This window comes from Lotus japonicus, chromosome 6 (assembly GCF_012489685.1).
Source record: "Lotus japonicus ecotype B-129 chromosome 6, LjGifu_v1.2".
Classification (NCBI taxonomy): Eukaryota; Viridiplantae; Streptophyta; class Magnoliopsida; order Fabales; family Fabaceae; genus Lotus; species Lotus japonicus.
Genome location: NC_080046.1, coordinates 56,874,246 through 56,898,299, shown reverse-complemented (window position 1 = coordinate 56,898,299; position 24,054 = coordinate 56,874,246). Strand labels below are relative to the sequence as shown.

The following is a 24,054-nucleotide window of genomic DNA, read 5'->3' as shown; positions in this document are numbered from 1 at the left end:
GAGCATTTGGATTTTTGTTAAACTAAACATGTATTCCACATTGAAAATAATATGTTAAAATCTTATTTCTGTAATACACGTTAAATTCAATATGACAAATTCTAACTTCTTATTAGTGTTTGTGAACAACCAAAAGAAACATAGACACTTATAGCTTGTTGATAATGTTTGAGTTAATCTACGTGGAAACTCAATCAACAAACCTTGTATAGAAGACGCAACCTTCCTCTATATATACACAAACCCACCCCTCACTATCTCCATCATCATTCATCACTAGTCCTCACTTCCCCTTCATCCATTCAAATTATTCACCAAAATGTCTATTGATTGTTGCAATGGCAAAAAGTGCTTATGGGCTTTTGGGCTAGTGACATGTTTGGTTGCCATGTTAATAGGGGCAGGGGAAGCAAGGGTGCCATTTGCGTGTGACCCCCAAAAAGGGTTAACAAGGGGGTTCAAGTTTTGCAGAACAAACGTGCCAATCCATGTTAGGGTGCAGGACCTCATAGGGAGGCTCACATTGGCGGAGAAGATAAGACTGGTGGTGAACAATGCCATTGAGGTGCCACGGCTCGGAATTCAAGGCTATGAGTGGTGGTCGGAGGCGTTGCACGGCGTTTCTAATGTGGGGCCAGGGACTAAGTTCGGTGGGGCCTTCCCCGCCGCCACCAGCTTCCCTCAGGTTATCACCACCGCTGCTTCATTCAATCAGTCGCTGTGGAAAGAAATTGGACGGGTGAGATTAATTAATTCATTAATTATTGTTGTTCTTGCTTTTTCATCCATTGGTTTCATATAGATGATAAATTATTTAAATAATTGAGAGGTGATTCTTTGGTTCTCCTTTTTGGGCGTTCTTGATGATAGTAATAATAAACTAATCATATATCTACTCACGATGGATGCATCATATTCATAGCATATTATATGTGTTGCCTTTGGCATCCAGAATGGGTAAATAGCTTTTATAACAAGAGGCTAAATTCAAGTACATGCACTACTTACCTTTCACTTTCATTCATGTATGTTTCTTTCATATGTTTGAAATATCCTAGAATTTTATCATATAAGATAAAGATCAAAACCACATTTCTTAGCTCTCACGACACTCGCGACACTTTATGTTTAACATAGTTTCTGACACATACAAATTGCATAGTTTGTTAAAAAAAAATTATACGATTCGTAGCGATCAGAAACCGTTATAAGTTGTAAGTGTTACAGGTGCATGTCATCAGAAATAGAAATTTAGTATATATCAATTATAACTATTTTATTATATAAAAATTATTTTATTTATCTTTTATTCATATATATATTGAACATCTGGAATCATATTATAAATTACGAATGAAAATCAATCTTTCTAGCTATAATAAATTAAATGAAATATATATTTACATGAAACTGTCAATTTTCATTTTAATTAATGAAACTGTTTATATCCATGAAAATAATTTAATTTCTTGTCCTCAATTTTGATTAGTTTTAATCTTTAAACAATGTATAACCACTGTTTGTGTTTGACTCACTGATAATATATGAGCTGACAATAAAAAAAATGAAAAGGTGTCTAGACATGGGCCTCAAGTTTTTATTTATAATTACCAAAACATCTGAATGACGACGAGAATTTGTTTTTGTAAACAATAAATAACAATCAAACTATCAATTATTTGTATTTAATTATCGTCCAATCATGTGAGCTGAAATTAATGATTCATTTTATTTGTCGCTGAACACTGGCGGAAGCACAGGGGTGACTTCCCTGTGCTTAGTCACCCCTGGCTTCTTGAAATTTCTAAAGAATTTTTTTAAGCAAAGCATTTAAAGGTAACTAGGCAAGAAGCAGAGAGAGTAACAGTGTGTGACAGTGTGAGCACCACTGTTTACACACACAGCACCGGCAGCTCCTCTTTTTATTTTATTTTTCTTTTAATAATCACATGGAATGGGACCCACACATCCAAAGTTATAATATTTGAAAAACATAACATTAAGATAGTAGTGAAGCCGTGTTTTTCTAATGGAAGGAAACAGAAGCAGGAGAAATGAAAAAACAAGGCAAAGAGAAGAAAACTTATTGCCTTGTTTGGATTTGTTTAATTAAAGAAACAGCACAAAGAAAAAGAACGAGATTTTGCTTAGCTAGTACAATATTTTAGAACCTCTCAATTTTCTCTCTTACTCTTCACTTTCTCATGTATGACTTTTTATGGATATTCAAATTTTCATGAGTTCAAACTAGAATTTATTGGTTCAATTCTCATTTTTGTTGCTTAATTGGTCTCATTATATGAGATTGAATTTGTGGTGTTTGTGTTTTGTGAAAAAAAAGTGATAAAAATTATGCACATCTACTGTTTGTAAAAAGTCTCCTATAAGATTCAGTGGACTTTTGTGTTGATAATTTTTTGGTGCGGAAGAGATATTTTGTGGTTCTTCTCTTCAATTATCTACAAGATAGTCTTTTTTGTTCTCACCAGAATACTTATCAGCCGGTTAGTATCTCTTGCACCCAAACTAATATGATATTTCTTATGCTTATATAAAATATCTCTTGCATTCAAACTAATTTTTTGTTCTCACTAATTTTTTTTTTCGCTTACCCAATTTTGGCAATTTTTATTTGATAAAAATTGAAATTTTCTTACAAAGATCTCAGTCCCCCCTTCTGAAATTCCTGGCTCCGCCCCTGGCTGAACATAAAAATAAAAAAGAGGAGAGAAAAATATGGTTGTTGTACCTGGCTACTTGTCACTTATTTTGTCTGTTAACATAGAAATTAAGTGGCAAAGTGTGTCCCATGTGCCATGCATGCATTAATTGGAATATATTTATGAATAATGTCAATCAAGTCATTTTATATGTTTAGAAAATGGAAATTGAGGATGGTACGTAGTGTTGAAAATTCATCATAAACATGTTGATTGATTCGTCAGCTACAAGTGGCTAAAACAAAGTCCCTCACGCCATTATTTCATTAACTACGAAAGCAACTCATCTAGATATATGGTGGTTTTGTTTGGTTAATTGTCAATATTGTAGCACTTTCCACTAAGGTTTAATCACTCTCCACGTCATTAATTAATTATGTATGTATTAAGATTGGAATATTAATTAACTAAGCTTTCGGTGGCATCAATACATCCTTTCATTTCTTAAATTGTTATCTTCGGTTAATTAAATATAGGAATTAAGCAATTATAGGCTATGTTTCCATATCATATATTAATTGTGGTTAGTAAAGCATAAAAACTAATCAACCAAATTTGTATGTTTGATGTTGTTCAGTGAAGTAAAAAAGAGTCTATCATCTTTTCAATCTTTTCTTGATTATTGTTTAGTGAATAATTGAACAAGCACTAGGTGTTTGATGTTGCCCCCACCAAACACCTCTACTTGCAAATGTCCTTCCTCTCACGGCTTCTTTTTTTCTTTTTTTTTTCTTTTTCAGTCCATGCATGCATGTATATACGTTAAATATTGAAAAGGAAAAATCCCTAAATTAAATATTTATTGGAAGATATTAATCAATTAGTTAGACTTCGTGAGGTTTGGATCCCAGAAAATGCATGTCAACATTAATGGAGTGTTCTGTTTGTTTCTTAGTGCTAAAAGTTATTCTTTTATTCCGGTTGGTAGTTTAACCAAATGACGTAGCTAGAGGTGAAAGGAAAAAATGACTATGTTGATGAAAGAGAACAATTCTGAGTTTAATAGGGTATCCGCAATTAAAAATACAATAGAGTCCATTTTGAAATTACATTTATATATTTACTTGCAGGTGGTGTCTGATGAGGCAAGAGCTATGTACAATGGTGGAGCAGCAGGATTGACGTATTGGAGCCCGAATGTGAACATTTTCCGTGACCCCCGGTGGGGCCGTGGCCAGGAAACTCCCGGTGAGGACCCAACCTTAGCTGCGAAATACGCCGCTAGCTATGTCCAGGGACTCCAAGGTGATGGTGCCGGTAACCGCCTCAAGGTTGCTGCTTGTTGCAAGCACTACACTGCCTATGACCTTGATAACTGGAATGGTGTGGACAGGTTTCATTTCAATGCCAGGGTATGTATGTATGGGCCAAATATTTTTATCTCTCATAGCTAGCTATATGGGACCATTTATTTTCTTGATTTAATACAGAAATTATATTTATTTTTATCAAATTTTATTTCATACACCTAATTGATTGAGCTATAATCCGAAGTGGTATAGGCTGTCAGTTGGTAAAATCATTGCTGGAACTTTTCATGTGGCTTGTTGCTCGGTGACTTAAGCTGCGTGGACATACAAGTCATCTAATGCCTTGTGTGGATTTCTTTCTTGCTTTTGTCATTCTCTTTCCTTTGGATCAAATTAGTAGTTTCCATAAATGCAAGAAGTGATGTAGCAAGTTGTTGATAAAGACTTGTTACCACTTGCAATTGGTTAGGATAAGAGAAAAAGATGCCATCCAAACTACCAATTCGATCAGCTACCACTCATGCACCATATACTAAATTAAAACCATTTATTTTCCTTTGCCATTATTATTTTTTGTGTCCTATATCGATGTGACCTTGATGGAAAAGTAGGAATATAATCCATCCAAAAAAATGAAAATGTTTTTCCCTTTGTTTTTTTGCATTTAAGAATATGGATAAAGCAAAGACTCAAAGGCCCATGGGCTGAAACTAAAAATATTTGGGCTTTTGGGTTGTAACAGGTTAGCAAGCAGGACTTGGAGGACACATATAATGTACCATTCAAAGCCTGTGTGATGGAAGGCAAAGTAGCAAGTGTGATGTGCTCTTACAATCAGGTGAATGGAAAGCCTACATGTGCTGATTCTGATCTTCTTCGCAACACAATCCGTGGCCAGTGGCGTCTTAATGGGTAAAGCCCATTATGATAACTATGCATTTTCCTTCATTATTATTTGTGTTTTTTTTATTTCATTTTTCACTAGCTAACATGGTGGCTTCTTTCTTATCTTATAAAATAGGTACATAGTCTCAGACTGTGACTCTGTTGGAGTATTCTATGACAACCAACACTACACCAGAACACCTGAAGAAGCAGCTGCAGAAGCAATTAAAGCTGGGCTGGATCTTGATTGCGGCCCATTCTTGGCCCTCCACACTGATGCAGCCATTAAGAATGGGCTCATTACAGAAAATGATCTTAACCTTGCCTTGGCCAACCTTATTACTGTCCAGATGAGATTGGGCATGTTCGACGGCGAGCCATCGGCCCATCCATACGGGAACTTGGGCCCGAGAGATGTCTGCACCCCGGCCCATAACGAACTTGCCCTTGAAGCAGCTAGGCAGGGCATAGTTCTGCTAGAAAACAAAGGAAATGCCCTGCCATTATCCCCTACTCGACACCGCACTGTAGGAGTCATTGGACCTAATTCAGATGTTACTGTTACAATGATAGGAAACTATGCTGGTTAGTTATTTAGTAACCCAATTCATCATCATATCATATATATGTGAATATATCATGTTCATAGTTTATTTATATTGTACATTTTGTTTTGTTTTAGGTGTGGCATGTGGTTATACTACACCATTGCAAGGGATTGCTAGATATGTGAAGACCATTCATCAAGCAGGATGCAGGGACGTCAGTTGCCGCGGAACCGAACTATTTGGAAACGCAGAAATTGTGGCTAGGCAGTCTGATGCCACAGTGGTAGTGGTGGGCCTTGACCAGTCCATAGAAGCTGAGTTCAGAGACAGGGTTGGGCTTCTATTACCAGGCCACCAACAAGAGCTCGTGTCTAGAGTGGCCCGGGCCGCAAGAGGCCCGGTTGTGCTGGTCATCATGTCTGGTGGGCCTGTTGATGTCCAATTTGCTAAAGATGATCCTAAGATCAGTGCCATTTTGTGGGTTGGTTACCCTGGCCAAGCTGGAGGAACTGCCATTGCAGATGTGATTTTTGGTAGAACAAACCCTGGTAAAGTACTCACACACTAGTATTATTAAATCATGAAAAACAGACAGACACTTCAAATGTTGTTACATGTGATCTAATTTATGTTTTTGGTTGGGCTTTTCTTGTAGGAGGAAGGCTACCCAACACATGGTACCCTCAGTCCTATGTGGCTAAACTACCCATGACAAACATGGACATGCGACCAAACCCAGCATCAGGGTACCCAGGAAGGACCTACAGATTCTACAAGGGCCCAGTGGTGTTCCCATTTGGGCATGGACTGAGCTACAGTAGGTTCACACATACCTTAGCAGTTGCCCCAGAACAGGTTTCAGTCCCCATTGCAAGCCTCCAAGCCTTTAGAAACTCAACCATGTCAAGCAAAGCAGTGAAAGTGAGTCATGCCAAGTGTGGTGCCTTGAAAATGGGATTCCATGTTGATGTGAAAAATGAAGGCTCCATGGATGGAACTCACACCCTTCTGATTTTCTCAACTCCACCACCTGGAAAATGGTCTGCAAGTAAACAATTGGTGAGCTTCCACAAGACATATGTTCCTGCTGGCTCAAAGCAAAGGGTCAATGTTGGTGTTCATGTGTGCAAGCATCTTTCAGTTGTGGATGAGAATGGGATTCGAAGAATCCCAATGGGTGATCATGAACTCCATATTGGTGATGTCAAACACACAATTTCAGTCCAAACTCTGGAAGAACAAGATATCAAACATTAACTGTCAAACAACTTTGACAGACACAGCTGAATTTTACAAATAGCATTAATGATTCCTCAAATGAGTTGAAAAATACAAAGAATAATAATAATGTTGAAAAAGAACAGGTTGCGTGCCTGCAAATGTAAAATAAGGAAATAGGTACTGGTCATTTCTAAGCCAATTATTTGTGCAAAAGTGTGCAATTGTTACTACTCTGCAAGTGTAAAATAGGGAAATATAGGTGACATTGTAAGCTAGTCATCGGAGTAAGTACACTTTGTAATTTCATATTGTGTAAGAGGTTATTGAGGAAATTTGAAAGTTCTAATCCATTTTCGTTTCATCTGTTCTCTCAAAATTGAAAATTCAATGTCATGTTTCCTAATGATTCCTTTATTGTTGTTGCTAGCCTACACCCTTATCATATTCAGGATACCCTCGCCAAAGACCTCAAAATGAAAACACAATTAATTCTTAGATGAAATTTCTTTAAAAAAAAAACTCATACTTTGCATACTTGGCTTCCAAATATTTTCATTTAAAAGGGGCTTGCTTGAAATACAGTACCCTATATCAAATGGTTACCTATTCACTCTAATGAAGTTGTCATTCAACATGGTCCTCAAATTAAAAATCAGGAAGCTAAAGAAGAAAGAGAAGTTCAAGATTTTGATAAAGATGAAAGAGAAGCTATATCTATATTACCAAAGTCATTACAAAAAGTAGCTTTTATACATAGCCTCAACAAGAAATTGAAATTGTTAAAATGGAGGTTTGGACTGCATTGGAGCATAAAAGTGAGGCTGAATTGCCCTCACTAGCTAGTGGACCAAAAAACATGGGGCTGTGTGATCTTGCCCAAGGGCCATGGCCTTTTTTAACAGCTCTAATCAATCAACTTAGTGGCGGTTGCAACACACAGTATGCACTCATGTTAAAATTCCTTCCCCCCAAAAGTTCAAGAGAACTAGAAATTTCCTCCAAAATCCCTATTTCCCCAAATCAAACAGTCCATTGTTGCTCTCCGTCACCTTCACATTCACTCTTCAACCGATGAAAATCCCTCCGTCACCTTCGCTTCAAGGCGGAGCACACCACCGTCGTGGGTGGGTGGTTTCACTGAAGTGGAGTTTTTCGCTGCATTGCCGTGAAGCCAGAGTACCATGCACTTCATTCTTCTTACTTTGTGATTTTTTGAACTGCAGTTATAGTGGTAAAGGTAGTAACAATGTTAAGCATTTCCAATCTTGCTTTCTACTAATATGCATGTGTTCATGAAATATAATGTAAAATGTTCTTTGTTGGTAATCATGGTTGAGTAGTATTTTTAGTTTGTAGCATGAAATTGATTTTTTTTTTCTTCCTGTTTTGCTGTCTTTCATATGGATGATACACACATGTATTTGTCACTCATATTTGAATGTTAAATGTTGTTTACCGATTTAAATGGAAAGTGAATTTTCCATATTCACTTCAAACTTAATAGACCAATTGCAATTGGTGGTGAGTGGTTGTTGTTTGTCAATGTGTACAACTGTCGATGTCATTATAGTGTCCTGAAGATGTGGTTCTTGACCTCTCTAGCATGAGTGCATGACAAAGCAGACTACCACTTTTTCAGTAGTTCTATAATGGATAGACTTGCATAATAGACACTCATTTTTATAAATAGCTTATTTTAGGATACCTTGTTTAGTTTCACATGGAAGGACTTCTGGAGTCCAGCTAGGTAACAGTCAATGGATATTTTCCCTCTGAATGTTGTTTGTAACTAATAATTGCGGAGTTAACCCCGAATGGATAATTTCCAGCTAGGTAACTCTGAATGGAAATTTTCCAGCTAGGTAACTATGTATTTAACAACAAAATGTTCTCTTTTTGGAGTTTTGTGCCATAACTTTCGTTTGTAAAACTGCCTAAGAGTTCTCTTTATTAGTAGTAGAGATTTATGAGTCTACCTTTAGTCGCAGTTCATGTGACACAACTTCTTTGGATCCCAGGGGTTTGTTGGTGGATTTGTTTGATTCTAAGGAAAATATCATCAACGCAGTTTTACTTCTTCCTTTTTTTCCAGGGTGGTTTGTTAGTATACGAGTATATTACTTTGTTACGAGTGATGTGTTTTCACTCGTTGTGAATGGATGATTAAATTTAAAACTTATACTTACTGCAGGTATCTTGCACAAAGGCCAGCAACAATGTATTGAAATTGACTATGGATTGATGGGGGGTCTGACGTGAAGCTTGTTAATCTCGAGTTTCAAGTAAAATTTCGATCTTGCTTCCACAACTCCCCTTAAAGCTTGTCAGTATCATCTGTCTGGGACTGGAAGCTTACTTGATCATTTGGTTTTGGGGGTCACAATTCCTCAATCAAGTTATGTTCCGTTTATGATTTGGTATTTGTTTTTTCTTCTCTATTCTAAGTCTATTTTCATCTCACTGTTGTTGAGTACCCAAGCAATGTTATTTGCAAAAAGAGTGACAATTTTTTAGCAATGAAAGCACTGTGAATTATGCTTGTGCTGTGTAGTTTATTATTAGCAAGAATTGTGGATATATTTTCCAAAAAAAAGGTTAGACCTTAGTGCATATAATTGGAGATGCATTTTGATTTTGATGTTGACAGTTCATCCCTTTTGTTCACTCAATGGATGTGTAATATATTTAGCTTTCCAATTTGGAAAGAGCATGCACAAATGAAGCAGGGTGGGGGTTAATTCAGTGGTATTTTCTTTGTGTAAATGTAATATCTGGTGTTATTTTTTAACTTAAAATAGTTTTATTAAGCTTGATGCTCTTCTATGTGCTTTCATGAGTTATGATATATCAGGTTGTAAAGGTCCTAACAATAAATTTGAAATGGTGTGGGGAAAACCTACCAGAATTAAAAGAAAGGCAAGAGCAAAAGTAGGCGCCAAATCCACCGGCAGAACCACCGCGAGTTTGTTTAGCGGCATTAAATGCGTAATTTAGCCGCCACTAATTCTTTGAATTTTATTAACTTCAGTGCTTAGTAGTAGTTAAACTCTTATTTTTATCTATTAGCTACTTTGGCTTTTTATATTAAGGGTTTTGTTATACTTTCATGTAAATCACGCAACTCGAACCCAAGACTTCTGCTTAGGTAGATTAACCCCATGTCAGCTGATGTTGGTGGAATTTTTTTTAAAGTAATTTCCAATCTCCTTTATGTCACCCTCTTATTCATTGATAGCTCCTATGTCTTGTTCTTCACAAGTTACTCTTTTATTTTCGGTGTTTCTAAATTAAAAGAGAAAGAAAAAGGTAGAGGAACTTACTGGCTGCTGTTAAAGATACACATTTGTCCAGATTTCATGTATATAAACTTATAACGGGCAATAGATTGCAGAATGAATGGGTAACTTACATATTCACTGGTAAACTATCACCATAGTTGTTCCTTGTAATTGATCTTTCTGAATAGCGAAAGTTATGTATTTCCATTTGTATAATAACAGGACATAAGATAGGACATTGATATTGTATTGGTTAAATGAATCACACTATATGATTTTACACTTCAATGTACTCTTTCCATGTGTCAGTTCCATAATTAAGTGCTACTGAACCTTTTGATGAAACCAACTCTATGATTCCCCATTAAAATACAGAATAGAAAAAAATAATGTGTAATATTAATATTATACAACAATGATATATACACACCTCCTTTTTTATACACTTCATTTCCACCTATTTTTATCTCTATCTCTCTCCTCTTATCACTTATCACATCTTATACTTCTTCTCTCTTACTTTTTTCATTTCTTCCTATCTCTCTCCTCCTCCACTCATTCCACCTCATTTTTGAGGTGTCAACAAATAATTATCCAATATTATAAATTGGTGGGGCTTCAGGGCTTATGATTAAAACAAGAGTAATGATATATACACACCTCATATGTTATACACTTCATTTTCACCTATTTTTATTTCTATCTCTCTCCTCTTATCGTCTATCATATCTTATAAATTCTCTCTCTTACTTTTTCTTTTCTTCCTATCTCTCTCATCCTACACCTCTTTTCACCTCAAAGATGAGGTGTGGGCAAATAATTATCCTTAAAACAAGGCTCTAGTTTGGAGTTTTATAATTTTCAGAATTGCTTTTTCCTTCTCTCAAGTAAATAATCTATCAGCTCTTTTTTTATGCTCAGCAGAAGAAAAAAAACTCATTACATTTTTTTTTATCTTAAATTGCAAAGAACAAAATTATGTTTGTAAAGTTAATTTAATGGAAAGAAAATTCTAATAAAACACACAAAGCACGTGGAAGAGAACAACACAGAATAATATCCACAACCACAAATTTGTGTGGACAAACGATAAAAAATGGTAAAAATGAAAGAGTTATATAAAAATTACATGTATTATATTATAGGCTAAAAAGCATTTTTGGCCCCTGATGTTTTAAGTTTGTGTAAATTCTGTCCCTATCTATTTTTGTCGATGTTTCTACCCATCATGTTTTCAAACAGTGCACCGTCTACCCCTGACGGAGGGTAGACGATGCACTGTTTGAAAACATGAGGGGTAGACGATGCACTGTTTGAAAACATGAGGGGTAGAAACATCGACAAAAATAGAGTAGGGGCAGAATTTGCACAAACTTAAAACATCAGGGGCCAAAAGTGCATTTTAGCCTATATTATATTTGTAAATTGGGAAGTGTCGGTAACATGGTATGATTGACATGTGAAAAAATGTACGTTAGGGGGTATGAGATAGACCAATGGATAGTGATATCCTAACGTCTTAAACCACAACATCCAATGGCTATAAAGCTCCACTTTGGCCTTTAAATTTGAATAATCTATAGTTTAATAGAAGAAGAATATCGTCATAATTGATAATTACTTAATCATCAATTGTCTTTTGCTTACATTAGAGAAATGAAATACATGTCAACTCAACTAGCCATTTATAAACCCCCACACACACTCCAAAGTCCTAGAATGACATTATCTCATCTGCCTGCCCATCATAAAGTTTATGGGATTTGGACATTTGATATATAGAATCCAAATTTAAATTATTATTATTTATTATTGTTATTATTATTATTATATAACTTTTGGTAGCTTCTTTCCTAGCCTCTCCTCATATAAATGTAATCTCTTGGCATTGTGTTGTGGATCCATATTCTTATCTAACCTTCTCACTCAAACACCCTTCTCACTTCATTTGTCTCTACTTTTTTTATCTTTTCCCCTTAAGAACTTCTCTTCAGTGTTCTCTTCCCTGCATCTCTACCTTCCTCTTACCACAAGGTAATTATCTACATCATCATCATCCCTTTCTTTATTCCTTCTTTTCTACTTTTTTGTGTGTGTCCTCACTGGCCTTTATAATTGGGCATGCCTATACCCCAGTCACTGTACCCTGTTGTCAATTGCCATTCTCTGCTCTATCTTTCTCTTGTTCTGTGTGCCAAATCTTCAATTTGCACCCAATTTGAAGGTGGCACATTTCATACATTTAATTAAGATTCAAAAATTGAAGATTGGTTTCTGATTTTTTGGGTGATCAATTGATTTTTTTTTCTTTGTTGAACAGGTAAACGAAGATGGCAGAGTGTAACAGGGAAGACTATTTCACTGCCCCGAATGTTGAGGTACATAACCTAACCCCCAACCATTCTCCCTTTTTATTAATATGTTTATTTATTTATAATTTTTCAGCACCAAATGACAAAGGGTACCATATATCTTTACATAGTTTTTCTGACCTTAATTTCTTATCCTTATAAATTATAAATACCATCACAACATTATCATATAAGACATAGAAATGTGGCTACTAGCTGCATTTCATGGTCCTGGCAATAAAGGGTGATTAATTAGTGGTGCTATTGCAAATTTGCCATAGGATCAGCACACGTTAAGCAAAATTGAAATCTTCTACTCCTAAATTATCTCACTTCTTCTGTTTAACCAATCAAATTTTGACAATTCAATTGAAAACCACCACATATGTTAACTGCTTAACTCATGTTTTTTTTTTAATTAACATGTGGTGAAATGGGAAATCTCCTAAAAACACACACAACAAAATCTTCATATGTAAAGCAAATGGTACAAAATATTAAATGGCTATTTCTGATTGAAGGACATGAGTATACGTGTCTATTTTCCATTGCGTACATTGCATTGTACCCCTGTACTGTACTCTTTCTGTATCATCGTGGTACCATGTACTCTTATATGTCATAGTTACAGGTAACAGTCGTATCAATCAAATTACGGGTACCACAGAATATTATGTGAATGTGCATAGTTGAATATAAGGTTGGAAATTAGATAAATTAAAATCACCATGTACAACTCTTTTTTGTTTTTGTGGAATTTTACTATAATTTTGATTTTATCGTGATTTTCAATTGTGTATTTAAACATATATTATATTTCCTTGTGTTTAAGTGACATTCTTTTAGTACTTTTTTACAATTACTCATCAATGAGATGTATGTACATTGAGAACTCGATTAATTTTTATAGTTTTTTACTTACTTAATATATACAAATTCAAATTAAAAATGGAGAGATTAGCATATTTTGGGGCAGCTTCAAAATTGTCGGTTAAGGGTCCCAACAATAAGGACGCCACGACATTAGTTAAGAAAACAGAACAACACTGTGCATATAACAAAACAAGGTTGTTAGGCTGTCAAGCAATTCATGTGAACCTTGTTTCCTCCCAAACATGAGCTTCCCATGGCCATCATAAATCTTGTTTTAAATGAATGCAATTTAGGTCTACTCGAATATTCCCTCTCTCTACACAATTTTTTGGTGTTAACCAATATATTCTTATAACCGATAGTCGTGAAACTAATTCTTTGTCCTCTTGTAAACATACTAATATAATTTTTTTGATTCGCAAAAGTCGTGAATCGAATTATCAACTACTGACGAAGTGTTAAATTACCACGCCGACCCACTTAGTTCTCTCTGTATATAACTAATGTGATGTGAAAGGATTTTCTTTCTCAATTGCACATATTTTTGTGTTACCTTATTCTGTTAAGTTTTATGAAATCAATTGGTGGATTAGGTTCTAATTAGGTTAAAGATAGAATTATTCAAATGCAATCTTCTCTTAGAATAGAAGCATCCCAATAAAGTCGCCAAAGTATTGTTTTGGTGGGTATTGACTAAGTTTAATGTAAAGTGGACCAGAACGTTGTGATTTAAAATTTTCTGCATGATTTTCTGACAGGATACAAAAGGATCATCCAAATGCATAACTTCTAATTTTCCATTAACAATCATTGACTGGTCGCACTGGTGTATATAATGCTCACCTTTTTGTTGCACTAACAATGTGATCATCATGATTTTTCGTCAATCAAACAAATTATATTTGATGGTTGGTGAGATATGGCCCTAAAATTCAAAGTGTTGTAGTGACTAACAATTTTTTAATATAATACCTTGCTTTATTCTTTTGGTTGGAATTGAAAATGCCTTTTCATTTTTAATGTGAAATGACAATTTGATAACAGACAACATCCACGGCTAAGAAGTACGGTGGGCTTGTCCCAAAGAAGAAGCCTTTGATATCCAAAGTAAGCCCATATGTTTTTTGCCAAAAGCCCATATGCTAAATAGCCAAAAAAAAAAGTTGACTTTCTTATTCACAATCTCCAATTGAATCTAATTTTATTTTTGTTTCTTTGATGTAATTTTTTGTTTAAAAGGACAATGAAAGGGCATTCTTTGATTCAGCAGACTGGGCATTATGCAAGGTATACATCTGAATTTTATATTTTATTCTCTCAAAATCTTAAATAGTTCAATAAAATACCAAATCCTATTCAATATTTTCTAATAACTTAATACTAATATTTTGCTTATCTTATCTCAATAGCAAGGTGCTGGGGTGAATCAACAATCTACTGCAGCTGTAGAAACTCTGAGACCAAAACTCCAGGTCCATATTTTAGTTTTGGTACCAGCTAATAAAAGAAATTAGTATATTTTTTTTAAAAAAAAATATTAAATATTCAGTCATTTTTTTAACTAAACAGAGAACTCCACATCAACAACTTCCCCCCAGACGACCTGCATGCACATCTGGTTGAGATAATTTCGTGAGTTACTCCAATAATATGCATTCAAGTTTTCTCCCTTCAATAATTTTTTGATGAAGTGATTATTTATTTTATTAATTCTACATCCAATATTGCAATGCAGGGAGAGTAGATGTAATAAATGGGTCGAGGATGTGCTCAGTCAATTTTACGAAGCTCATTATGTTGTTGATCTTATTGATTGATATGTATATTACAATTCGCTTGATGCTTTGAATTATTGGCACATCAATAAAAATCCGTTTCAATTCCTTTTTATTTCTTCCATGGAGCTTCGATCCATTGAACCTAAAGAGGATAATTGGATGTGGTGGGTTCAATCTCATAATTCAATATCACATAATTTCTTCCTGCAATGCCAATGGACATTGATTTAACACTCCATCGATTATCATTTGATTTTGAGCTCATAACTCCATATTTTTATTCATTGTTAATGATAAAGATTTACAAAAAAAATGGTTTAAACTAAATTTCAGCTCTTCAATAAATAAATAAATATTTAAGAATGTTGGTTTAAAAATCAACTCAGTTGTCGGTCAATTGAATAAGCTAACGAGCATCAAAGTTGTAATTAATGATTGCTTGAGGAAGAAACATTTTCTTAATTTAGGTTTCTAACTTACTTTAAAGAGCTCATAACCTTATTCAATAAGTAGGTTTGGAGTATATATATATATATATATATATATATATATATATATATATATATATTTTGAAAAAGAACTGCAAAATATATTAAGATGTAGGTATGGAAGCCAAAAGATTCGTGGTTACAAAGCGATTAGCCTCCGGAGGAACCTCCTCAATCCACACCAAACCGGCGAATGAGGATGCATTTCGAGCTAGAAAATCCGCAACGGAATTACCTAAACGACGAACAAAAGTAAGGTTCACAACGTCAAAAGAACGATAAAGACAAATAAATTATCTAAAAATGCAAGCTAAATAAGAATTTCTGTCCAATGGCTTCTTCCATCTCTGAAAGATAATAGATAACAAAAAGTTGTAAATAACAAATAAAGTAAAGTAAATTAAATGTAGGTATGTATTTGCAGGCCAATAGTTACAAGTTATTGGTTTGATGCGGGTATTTCAGAGTTATTGTGGCTCCTATGAGCTTATATCGTAATTTGTGCGTACAAATATCGTCGCTACCACTACATTTTCATTGTTGTCATCTCTTCGTCACCACATTCACCGTTGCCGCCACCACCACCTTCACCTCCTCCCCACCCACCACTTCCTCCGCCTCTACCGTCGTCGCTACTATTGCTACCACCAACCTCGCCACCACAACAACCAACCTCTACCATCATTGTTTTTCATCTCAGTAGTTGGTGGTCGTGGAGGCGACGACGGTGGTAGTTGGAGTGGTGGTGGCAGCAATGACAATGATGGTGGTGGTGAAGTTGATAGGGGAGGCGACGATGACGTTGGTGGGGACGGCGAAGCTGGCAATGATGGTGGTGGTGGATGATATAGTGATGGTAATGGTAGCGGCAGTGGTGGTGGATGATATAGTGATGGTAATGGTGGCGGCAACGACGGTGAAGGTGGTGGCGGCTACAATGATAGTGATGGTGGTGGTGGCAACGATAGTGATGGTGGTGGCAATGAAGGCGGTAATAACTCGTTTTCATTTTCAGTGGAATGAAAATGACTTTTTTTTTGTTTTCTGTTATGGTCATATTTTAGAAAATATTTTCAAAGAAAACATTTTTTAAATATCAATCAAACGTATTTTCAGTTGTATTTTTTTTTAAATAGAAACAGAAAATGGACAAACCAAACAGGGCGTGTGTTAACAAGAATGAAAAAACCTCTCAATTTTGGCTGCTAGCTAGTTAATAAATAAGTAAATGCGTGTATTTTCTCTAGAACAAATGTTACCCTATCTTGTAGGCAAAGTAGTGTTACAAAAGTAAAGAAGGGGAACTATTTTAGGTTTGATTTATTGTAATGAAGGGAAAGGGAAGTTGGTGGCTTGCACTTCAACTGTTACCCTCTCCTTATTTTCTTGGCTCATTGTCTTTCACTAATTTTTACCAACACTTGCAGCAAATTAACCATTTGACTGGGTTTCCCTTAATAATAAAACATACACACTCACATTAATCCGTGTCAGCCGCAAAATTCATTCACTTCACTTCATTATTTTGATGCGTTTTGGAGGTTAAGCTTGTTTAGAAAAAAAACATCAAGCAATGGACTTTGTTAAGTAGATTAAGAAATCTGAATTGTAGTGGTTGGTAAAGTTGGTCGCTTGGAATTGGAATTTGCATGGAATTTAGCAACTAACTATACATACTAGTAGTATAGCACAAAATATGTGTAACGTTGCATTACTTACTATATAATATGCTCCAATTGAACACAATTTTTGAATGAATTGAAATTAACCATCCACAATCTTCGATTATGGCATTCCAAGTTAGTGTCAGACGTTGGATCTTAGCCTTTGCACTCCTTCACGTTTGCCTATTCTGGAAAAACTTTGGTATGTAGTAATTAACAAGAGTGGTGGAAAAGTTCAATTTTATTTTTTAATTGCTTGGTTTTCTTGATCAATCGAACCTTAACTTGACAGGAAATGGTGATGATTATATGCCCGAGACTCAGGAAGGCACTGGATTTGGTGGTGGTGGTGGTGGTGGTGCTGGAGTTGGTGGTGGCTCTGGGGCTGGTATTGGAGGTGGGGGTGGTGGTATTGGCGGCGGCAGCGGAGGAGTTGGAGTTGGAGGCAGTGCTGGGGAAGGTGGTGCTGGAATTGGGGACCCTTCACAAATTGTCACCAAGGCCTTGCTCTGTTTCAATGATAAATATGTGAGCACCATATTTACAAATTCAATGTACTTTTTTATTTATATAAAAATTAATTTTATTTTGGCTATGGTGGCTTAGATTTATCAAAGCTGTGAAGAATCGTATAGATTGAACGAGAATGGAAACCTGGAAGTGCCAACAGAGAAAACTGATGAATTCTGTGAGGGACCTTGTTTGTCAGAGACAAATTTGGTCCTTAGCTGCATTGATAACATTTTCAGCCACTTCATATTTTACAACAGGGCAACCATACAGGACATCAAAGAAACAGTTCAAGCTGGATGTGGTTATGGCCCTCAAAGAGGTAATTACAAGTTTTACTGCATGTTTGAATACACGGTTGTCAAAATTACAGTGGATAAAAACAAAACCCTCTTATTATTTGTGGTTGCTCACCGTAATTTTGGATTCATGTACGTTAGTTTTTCACAGTGTATCCAAATATGCATTTAATTCGACATCACTATAAGGGATTAATGTAACAGTTTAATTTATTGATTCTTGTCATGCTTTACTGTTATATGGGGATTGCAGGGAACTTTGATGTGTCTGAGCACCTCCAAGCTGAAGAAAGCAAAGCTCTAAAGGCTACTACCACTACCAGCCATGTTGTCATGGGGATAGCTTTGGTCATAACAGGGCGTGCTCTATTGCTCTAATATTTATGTAAACTTTTACATTGGTAAGAATGACTTGTGCTTAATTCTATGTTTGATGTGTACTAAATTACTCTGATACGCCAGATTTACAAGTAAAATGATTTTTAACTATTGAGGTGTGGATAACTTTGATGATAATCTTGTTACCACGGCTTTAGTTTCAGTTCTACACAAGGTATTCCACATCTAATCATCTATAATCAATAAAGTATTGGAATCGATTTACTTTTGATTAGAACACTTTAGCTACATGGGCTGAAATATATTATTGGGCTGGGCTTTACAAAACTATAACACCCTCATTATTGACCAAAAAAAAAACTAAGAGAGGTTGTGCGTTTGACCAAAAACTAAAGAGGTGTTGTGTGAAAAAGTAAAAAAAAAAGGGGGCATTCCGAGAATCGAACTCGGGACCTCTCGCACCCAAAGCGAGAATCATACCACTAGACCAAATGCCCGGTTTGATGTCTGATTCGTTTGTAATGTAATAATCCTAATAGATTAACCTAACATTAACTCTCCCAAGTATTTATATCAGGCATATTTTATCACGATTTAAAGCTTCTACAGGAATTTTACATTTTCAAAAGAAAAATGTTACATGGGATAGTGATTTAATTAACTTATCAAAAAATTAGTAAACCACGCTACAGTAAAAACACCCCTAGACACCGATATTTGTGGCGGTTTAAAATCCCTACAAAATTGTGAAACTACAAAAAAATGCATTTTTAAGGTTGTAACTTTGTGGTGGTCTTAAATCGTCATAAAAATCAATCTCAATACCTTTTGGTGGTCCTGGAATCACGACTGTTAACTTATACAAGTCAGAAAAAATAAACACCATGGACATTCGTTTTTTTCAGAAATTCAAATAATGTAAAGTTTAGCGACAAATATGATTATTTATAAATAAAAAAAAAGTTAAAAAATTCCGCATTCACATGTCTAAAATTCTATTGTACGGTCTGTGGTTAAATTAGTACATAAATATACATGGCTATCTACATCATTCATTACCTGGCCTCTTTATTTCATCATGGAGTGAAATACAAAAATGATGTTCATGTGGACTGGAAATACTGAGATCGAAATATCTACAGATCTATATGATGATGTTCCAGTAATGATATATATGCCATCAATATTGCATATATTTTGGAATATTTTTTTTCTCTATGACTCTCCTCGGATAACAACTCATGTCTAGACAAAAAGAAAAACATATGTTCCCCTCTGCTAGGGCTTCTAGGTCTTTCGCCCCTCCTTCGGCGGCGGCGAGACAGATTGGGTCGACGGCTGATCGAGGCGTAGGCGAAGTGGATGGCGAGGAGGAGGGTGATGAGCTGGACGGTGAAGCAGACGGAGGAACGAGATGTTGCAGCGCTGGTAGGAGGTCCTGCTTCTCTGTGTTCATTGACGGGATCGAAGAGTCGTCCGATTACCTCCATCTTCGTGATATTTGCTCGAAGTTTGGCAAGGTTGTCAATCTCTTTGTTCAACGGCAGAGGAAGTCTGGTAGATTTTTCCGATTTGGTTTTGTTCGTTATGGATTGAGAGATCAAGCGCTGAAGGCTATTCAAGGTCTGAATGGGTTTCGTTTGGGGAGTGCTTCCCTGTCGGCTTCCTTGGCCAGAGCCCCTCGGGACTGTGGCTATCCCCGGAGCGGTTTTGGGTTGAGTTCTCAGGCTTCCTCTGATCAGGGGCAGAGGCTCGCTGCGCGTGTTTCTTGGCGGGATGCTGTCTTGGGGCAGAGGAAGGTTAGTGGCGTGATTCCTTTTCCTGAGGATGAGGTAAGGATGATTGGTGGTGTTGGATGTAGGACTGAAACGATGCTGAGATTGCCGGATATTTTCCTCTTCCCAGAGATTTCCTTTACGGGCTCCGATTTGGATGATGAAGCGAAGATAGGAGAAGGGCTAAATGATGTCAGTGTTGGTAGTTTGGCGCTGGTTTTGGCTGGGGACGAGTGTTGGCATAGAGACGGTTTAGCTGTTGTTGAGGAGGCGGAAGTGGTTGTAGATCAGAGGGGTGCTTTCTCAGATGTAAATCTTGCAGAAGTGCGTGGTTTTTGGGAGAATGGTTTGTCTTTTCTTCTCCAAGGTTCCTCGGTTGGGAGATGGAATCGTAACCTCTCCTACGGTCCTCGCTTCTGCTTGTCTTTTGCTCCCTCTCTTCTGTCGGTGGCTTTGGGTTCTTGGTGTTCGACGGCTTTGAGGAATTTTCTTCTCTTGCGTCTGCATCCGGATGGTTTGAGTAGTGAGAGTTGGGTTTGCCCCAATTCTTCTGTTTCAGTCTCCTCAGGCTCTGGATCTTCTGTAGTTGGGACCTCTTCGCTTCAGGTGGTCTCGCCGGCTCTGTCAGGGCCTCTTCCTTCCGCGGCTTTGCCTTTCGCTGAGGCGGAGGAGGTCGCTGGCTCTGTGCCTGTTGAGGGCCTGGCTGATGTGGTGCCTGCTCTGTTGCCCCGTCGGCGTGGTCGACCCAAAAAGATTCCCCCTGCTCGCCCCCTGGCTTGCGTGGCGGTGCGGGGTGTCGACGAGGGCTCTTCCCATTTGGCTTCGTTGGCTTCTGTTCCGGCGAGCGGTGGCCCTCACTTCACTCGGTCAAAAAAGACGTGGCTTCTTGGCAAGGTTTTGGGGCTTGAGTTTGAGGGAAGCGACGTAGAGGCTATTCGAGGTTTGGAAAAGGTATACGAAGATCACTTCAAGGCTTGATTTGTGTAGTTTTCGGGCTATGTTTTGGGGCTGTCCTTGGGTGTGTTTTTGTTTTCCCATTGATGTCCGGTTTGGTTGTTAGGTCGGTGTTGATCCCTTTTTTCGGCTTAGAAGGGTTATATTTTGTTCTTCTAGATTCCTCGCTTTTTGGGGCTCATTCCTCCCTAAGGGTGCTGTCCTTAGGGATTTTTTGTGGTTATGATTATATATTCCTTTATCTTTCAAAAAAAAAAAAAAACAACTCATGTCTACACCGATTATGTGTGTATGGTCCAATCTTTATTGACGATGTTCATTTGGATGGGAAATATCGCGCATATTATAAGGTTGACTGTATAGAAGAAATGTATAGTCATATGACAGTAGTTTTTTTCTTTGGGCTCCATATGTCAGTAGGTTTAATGTCTGTCGTGAAAAAAAATCCACATTTATTACTCTGACGCCATACACCTGCAGAACCAGACTCCAACTAGAAAAGTAATGTTATATTATCCCATTCTTATAAGTTTGTCCTGTGGTGCCAAAGGTGGCTTATAGTAACACTGTTAACCGCCCCTCCTTCAAAGCTACATTGACTTTTCTTTCACTATATACTTAGATATCATTTTAGTATTTTTACTGTCAACAAAATGAAAATATCAGGTCACTTTCACTACATTGAATTTTACATTGATTAATTTTTTTTGAAAAATCTATTTATGTGATAAAAATAATCTTATATGATAACATGGGTTGATACAACAGGTTATGAGTTCCAATTTAATTCTCATGAGGTGATCACCTCCTTAAAAGTTGGAGAATTTGAATCTCATATGCTCAATTATATTATAATTTATATATGGACAACCATTTTTAGAGATCATCTAACGCTCATACTTAGAAGTTGAGTATGTCACTAAGGTTCAATTCGGCTCGATAAGGTAATCTTTTTTTATGCTTAACAAAAAACAAACGAAAACAGAACAGAAAAACAAAGCGAAACACCCCCTACAACCTAACAAAGGTTGAGCCTAGAGAGTCAGCTAATAGCAAAGGTTCCAAGTCAGGAGGGGGGTCCTGAACAAGGAGGAAATCTAAATCCTGTCTGGCTCCCATTTTAGCTAAGAAATCAGCGCAAGCATTTCCCTCACGCAATGTATGCTCCACTCGCACCTCCCAGAGCCGTTGCAGGAGCTCAACAATGTTATAAATCAAAGCCGCCAGCACATGAAAATGAGAGGGAGGGTCACCAACTAGAGCCACAGCTAGCGAAGAGTCCGAGTAACAAACCACCCTTCTGTGGCCTCGCTCCCACGAGATCCTCAACCCATGAAAAATCGTCATAAGCTCCATATGTAACACCAAAGCTTGACCACCAAAGCCAGCAAAACCAAGAAGCCACATACCACGGGCATCCCGAAAACAACCACCATACCCGGAACGAAGCGGGGATCCCAAAGCACTCCCATCACAGTTCACCGCTATTTCCGACTCCACGGGAGGAATCCAAGAAACCAGACGGGGCGGCATGATACGAGGAGGTTTGGACCAAACCTGAGAAAAGAGAGCTTTTTGGTCCATGATCGACCGGACTAGCACCTCATCTGACACTGTTGCATGATCAAAGCTGGCCTTGTTTCTCGCGGTCCAAATACCCCAAATCGCAGCAAGAGAAGTGAACTCAGCGTCAACCATAATTGTCTTAAACCAGTCCCGTGGTTCAGAGCAACTGAAGGAAGCATGCCTCGGGCTGAGACCCAAGCGAATCCAGATGCGGCGAGCGAAAAAACAATCCCGCAGACAATGAAGGACAGTTTCTGGGTATAAATTACACCTTGGGCACAGCGGTGACGGGGACATATTCCGGCGAAAGCGAAGATCATTTACAGGAAGAGAATTATGGCAACAGAGCCAAAGTAAGAAGAGCACCTTGAAGGGCCCGTGCAAGCGCCAAACCCAGCTCCAATCCTCAGCAGTAGAAGGATTATTCCCGCCAGGATCCGACGCACGACGCGCAGCCAACAGCCAATGATACCCCTCCTTAGCTGAATACTTACCAGAGATTGAGGAAGACCAAACAAAACAATCACGAACCTGACTACTGGTAGTACAGTCACGCTGCATAATCAACTCCTGGACATCAGCTGGCAGCTGCGTATAAAGAGCAGAGAAATCCCAGCGGTTATCTATGATTACATCCCGCACAGTACCTTCGAGGTCATGAATATCCACAGCAGCAACCCGGTCACAAAGCTTAAAATTGCCAAGCCATTCCGTAAACCAGAGGGATGATGCTCCATTCCCAATCTTGAAGGAGAAACCACTTTTAATAACATCTCTTGCTTTCTGAATTGATCGCCAAACCACAGACCCTCTCGTGCTTTGCATAGATAACAAATTCCCACGCGCACCATACTTCCCTCTAATCAAACAAACCCAAGGTTTCGGCTCTTCCTGAATTAACTGCCAAACATTTTCCCAAGAAGTGCAACGTTATGGTCCCTAGCCTTGCGCAATCCCAATCCACCCCAAATCCTTGGCTGAGCAACAGCGTCCCAATTCACCAAGTGGATACCATGATTACCCGTCCCTTTCCAAATAAATCTTCGGATTGCAGCGTCGATATCATTACAAATTTTAGTCGGAACCCAAATATGCTGCATGCAGTAAGTAGACATAGATGACAAAACTGATTGAGCGAGAGTCACTCTACCTGCTCTATTAAGAATATTATGCTTCCAGGCAACAACCCAAGCACTCACACGATCAACCATGAACTGAAAGTCGCTATTAGTCGCCCTGCCGTTAAAGATTGGGAAACCTAAATATTTTCCCATATCATTAGAGAACTGGATGCCTGTGATGTCCGTTATCCTACCCTTCATGGCAGTAGATAAATTCCGCTGGCCCATGGCCTTGGATTTGCTCTCGTTAATGCGGAGACCCGAGCTTTGCAGAAGGAGGCTAAGATCTCTTTAATCATTGTGACTGATGTACTCTTTGTTTTACCATTTTTTTAAGGTGAATCTTTTTTTATGCAACTTCGTCATGTATAGCGAGGGTGTAAACTGTAAGTTGAGTAGATAAAAATCACGGTGTGACGCAAGAGTTGGTCAAA

General features: G+C 37.4%; 3 protein-coding genes and 1 non-coding gene across 5 annotated transcripts; 3 read left to right on the top strand and 1 right to left on the bottom strand.

Annotated features, from left to right (window-relative positions):
* Window positions 1-255: 255 nt before the first annotated feature.
* Window positions 256-6,985, top strand: LOC130722003 (putative beta-D-xylosidase). The gene is made up of 6 exons (XM_057572594.1): window positions 256-739; window positions 3,791-4,072; window positions 4,713-4,882; window positions 4,992-5,440; window positions 5,538-5,951; window positions 6,059-6,985. The coding sequence occupies exons 1-6, from the start codon at window positions 320-322 to the stop codon at window positions 6,658-6,660; spliced, it is 2,337 nt and encodes a 778-aa protein (XP_057428577.1). The 5' UTR covers window positions 256-319; the 3' UTR covers window positions 6,661-6,985.
* A 4,796-nt stretch (window positions 6,986-11,781) lies between these two features.
* On the top strand, window positions 11,782-15,016 carry LOC130726718 (uncharacterized). Of its 2 annotated transcripts, XM_057578016.1 has the most exons (8): window positions 11,787-11,936; window positions 12,039-12,126; window positions 12,223-12,280; window positions 14,171-14,233; window positions 14,366-14,413; window positions 14,536-14,598; window positions 14,696-14,758; window positions 14,862-15,016. In XM_057578016.1, exons 3-7 carry the CDS (start codon window positions 12,233-12,235, stop codon window positions 14,747-14,749), a joined length of 276 nt encoding a protein of 91 aa, XP_057433999.1. In that variant the 5' UTR covers window positions 11,787-11,936; window positions 12,039-12,126; window positions 12,223-12,232; the 3' UTR covers window positions 14,750-14,758; window positions 14,862-15,016. The 2 variants fall into 2 exon arrangements, with proteins under 2 accessions (XP_057433997.1, XP_057433999.1); XM_057578014.1 differs by lacking the exon at window positions 12,039-12,126 and having other exon boundaries at window positions 11,782-11,936.
* A 2,087-nt stretch (window positions 15,017-17,103) lies between these two features.
* On the top strand, window positions 17,104-18,354 carry LOC130723530 (uncharacterized). Its single transcript, XM_057574608.1, has 4 exons — window positions 17,104-17,258; window positions 17,349-17,584; window positions 17,663-17,888; window positions 18,119-18,354. The coding sequence occupies exons 1-4, from the start codon at window positions 17,180-17,182 to the stop codon at window positions 18,241-18,243; spliced, it is 666 nt and encodes a 221-aa protein (XP_057430591.1). The 5' UTR covers window positions 17,104-17,179; the 3' UTR covers window positions 18,244-18,354.
* Window positions 18,355-18,629: 275 nt separating this feature from the next.
* Window positions 18,630-18,701, bottom strand: TRNAP-UGG (transfer RNA proline (anticodon UGG)). The gene has a single exon. It is a non-coding gene; the product is annotated as a tRNA-Pro (tRNA).
* Between the last annotated feature and the right edge of the window lie 5,353 nt (window positions 18,702-24,054).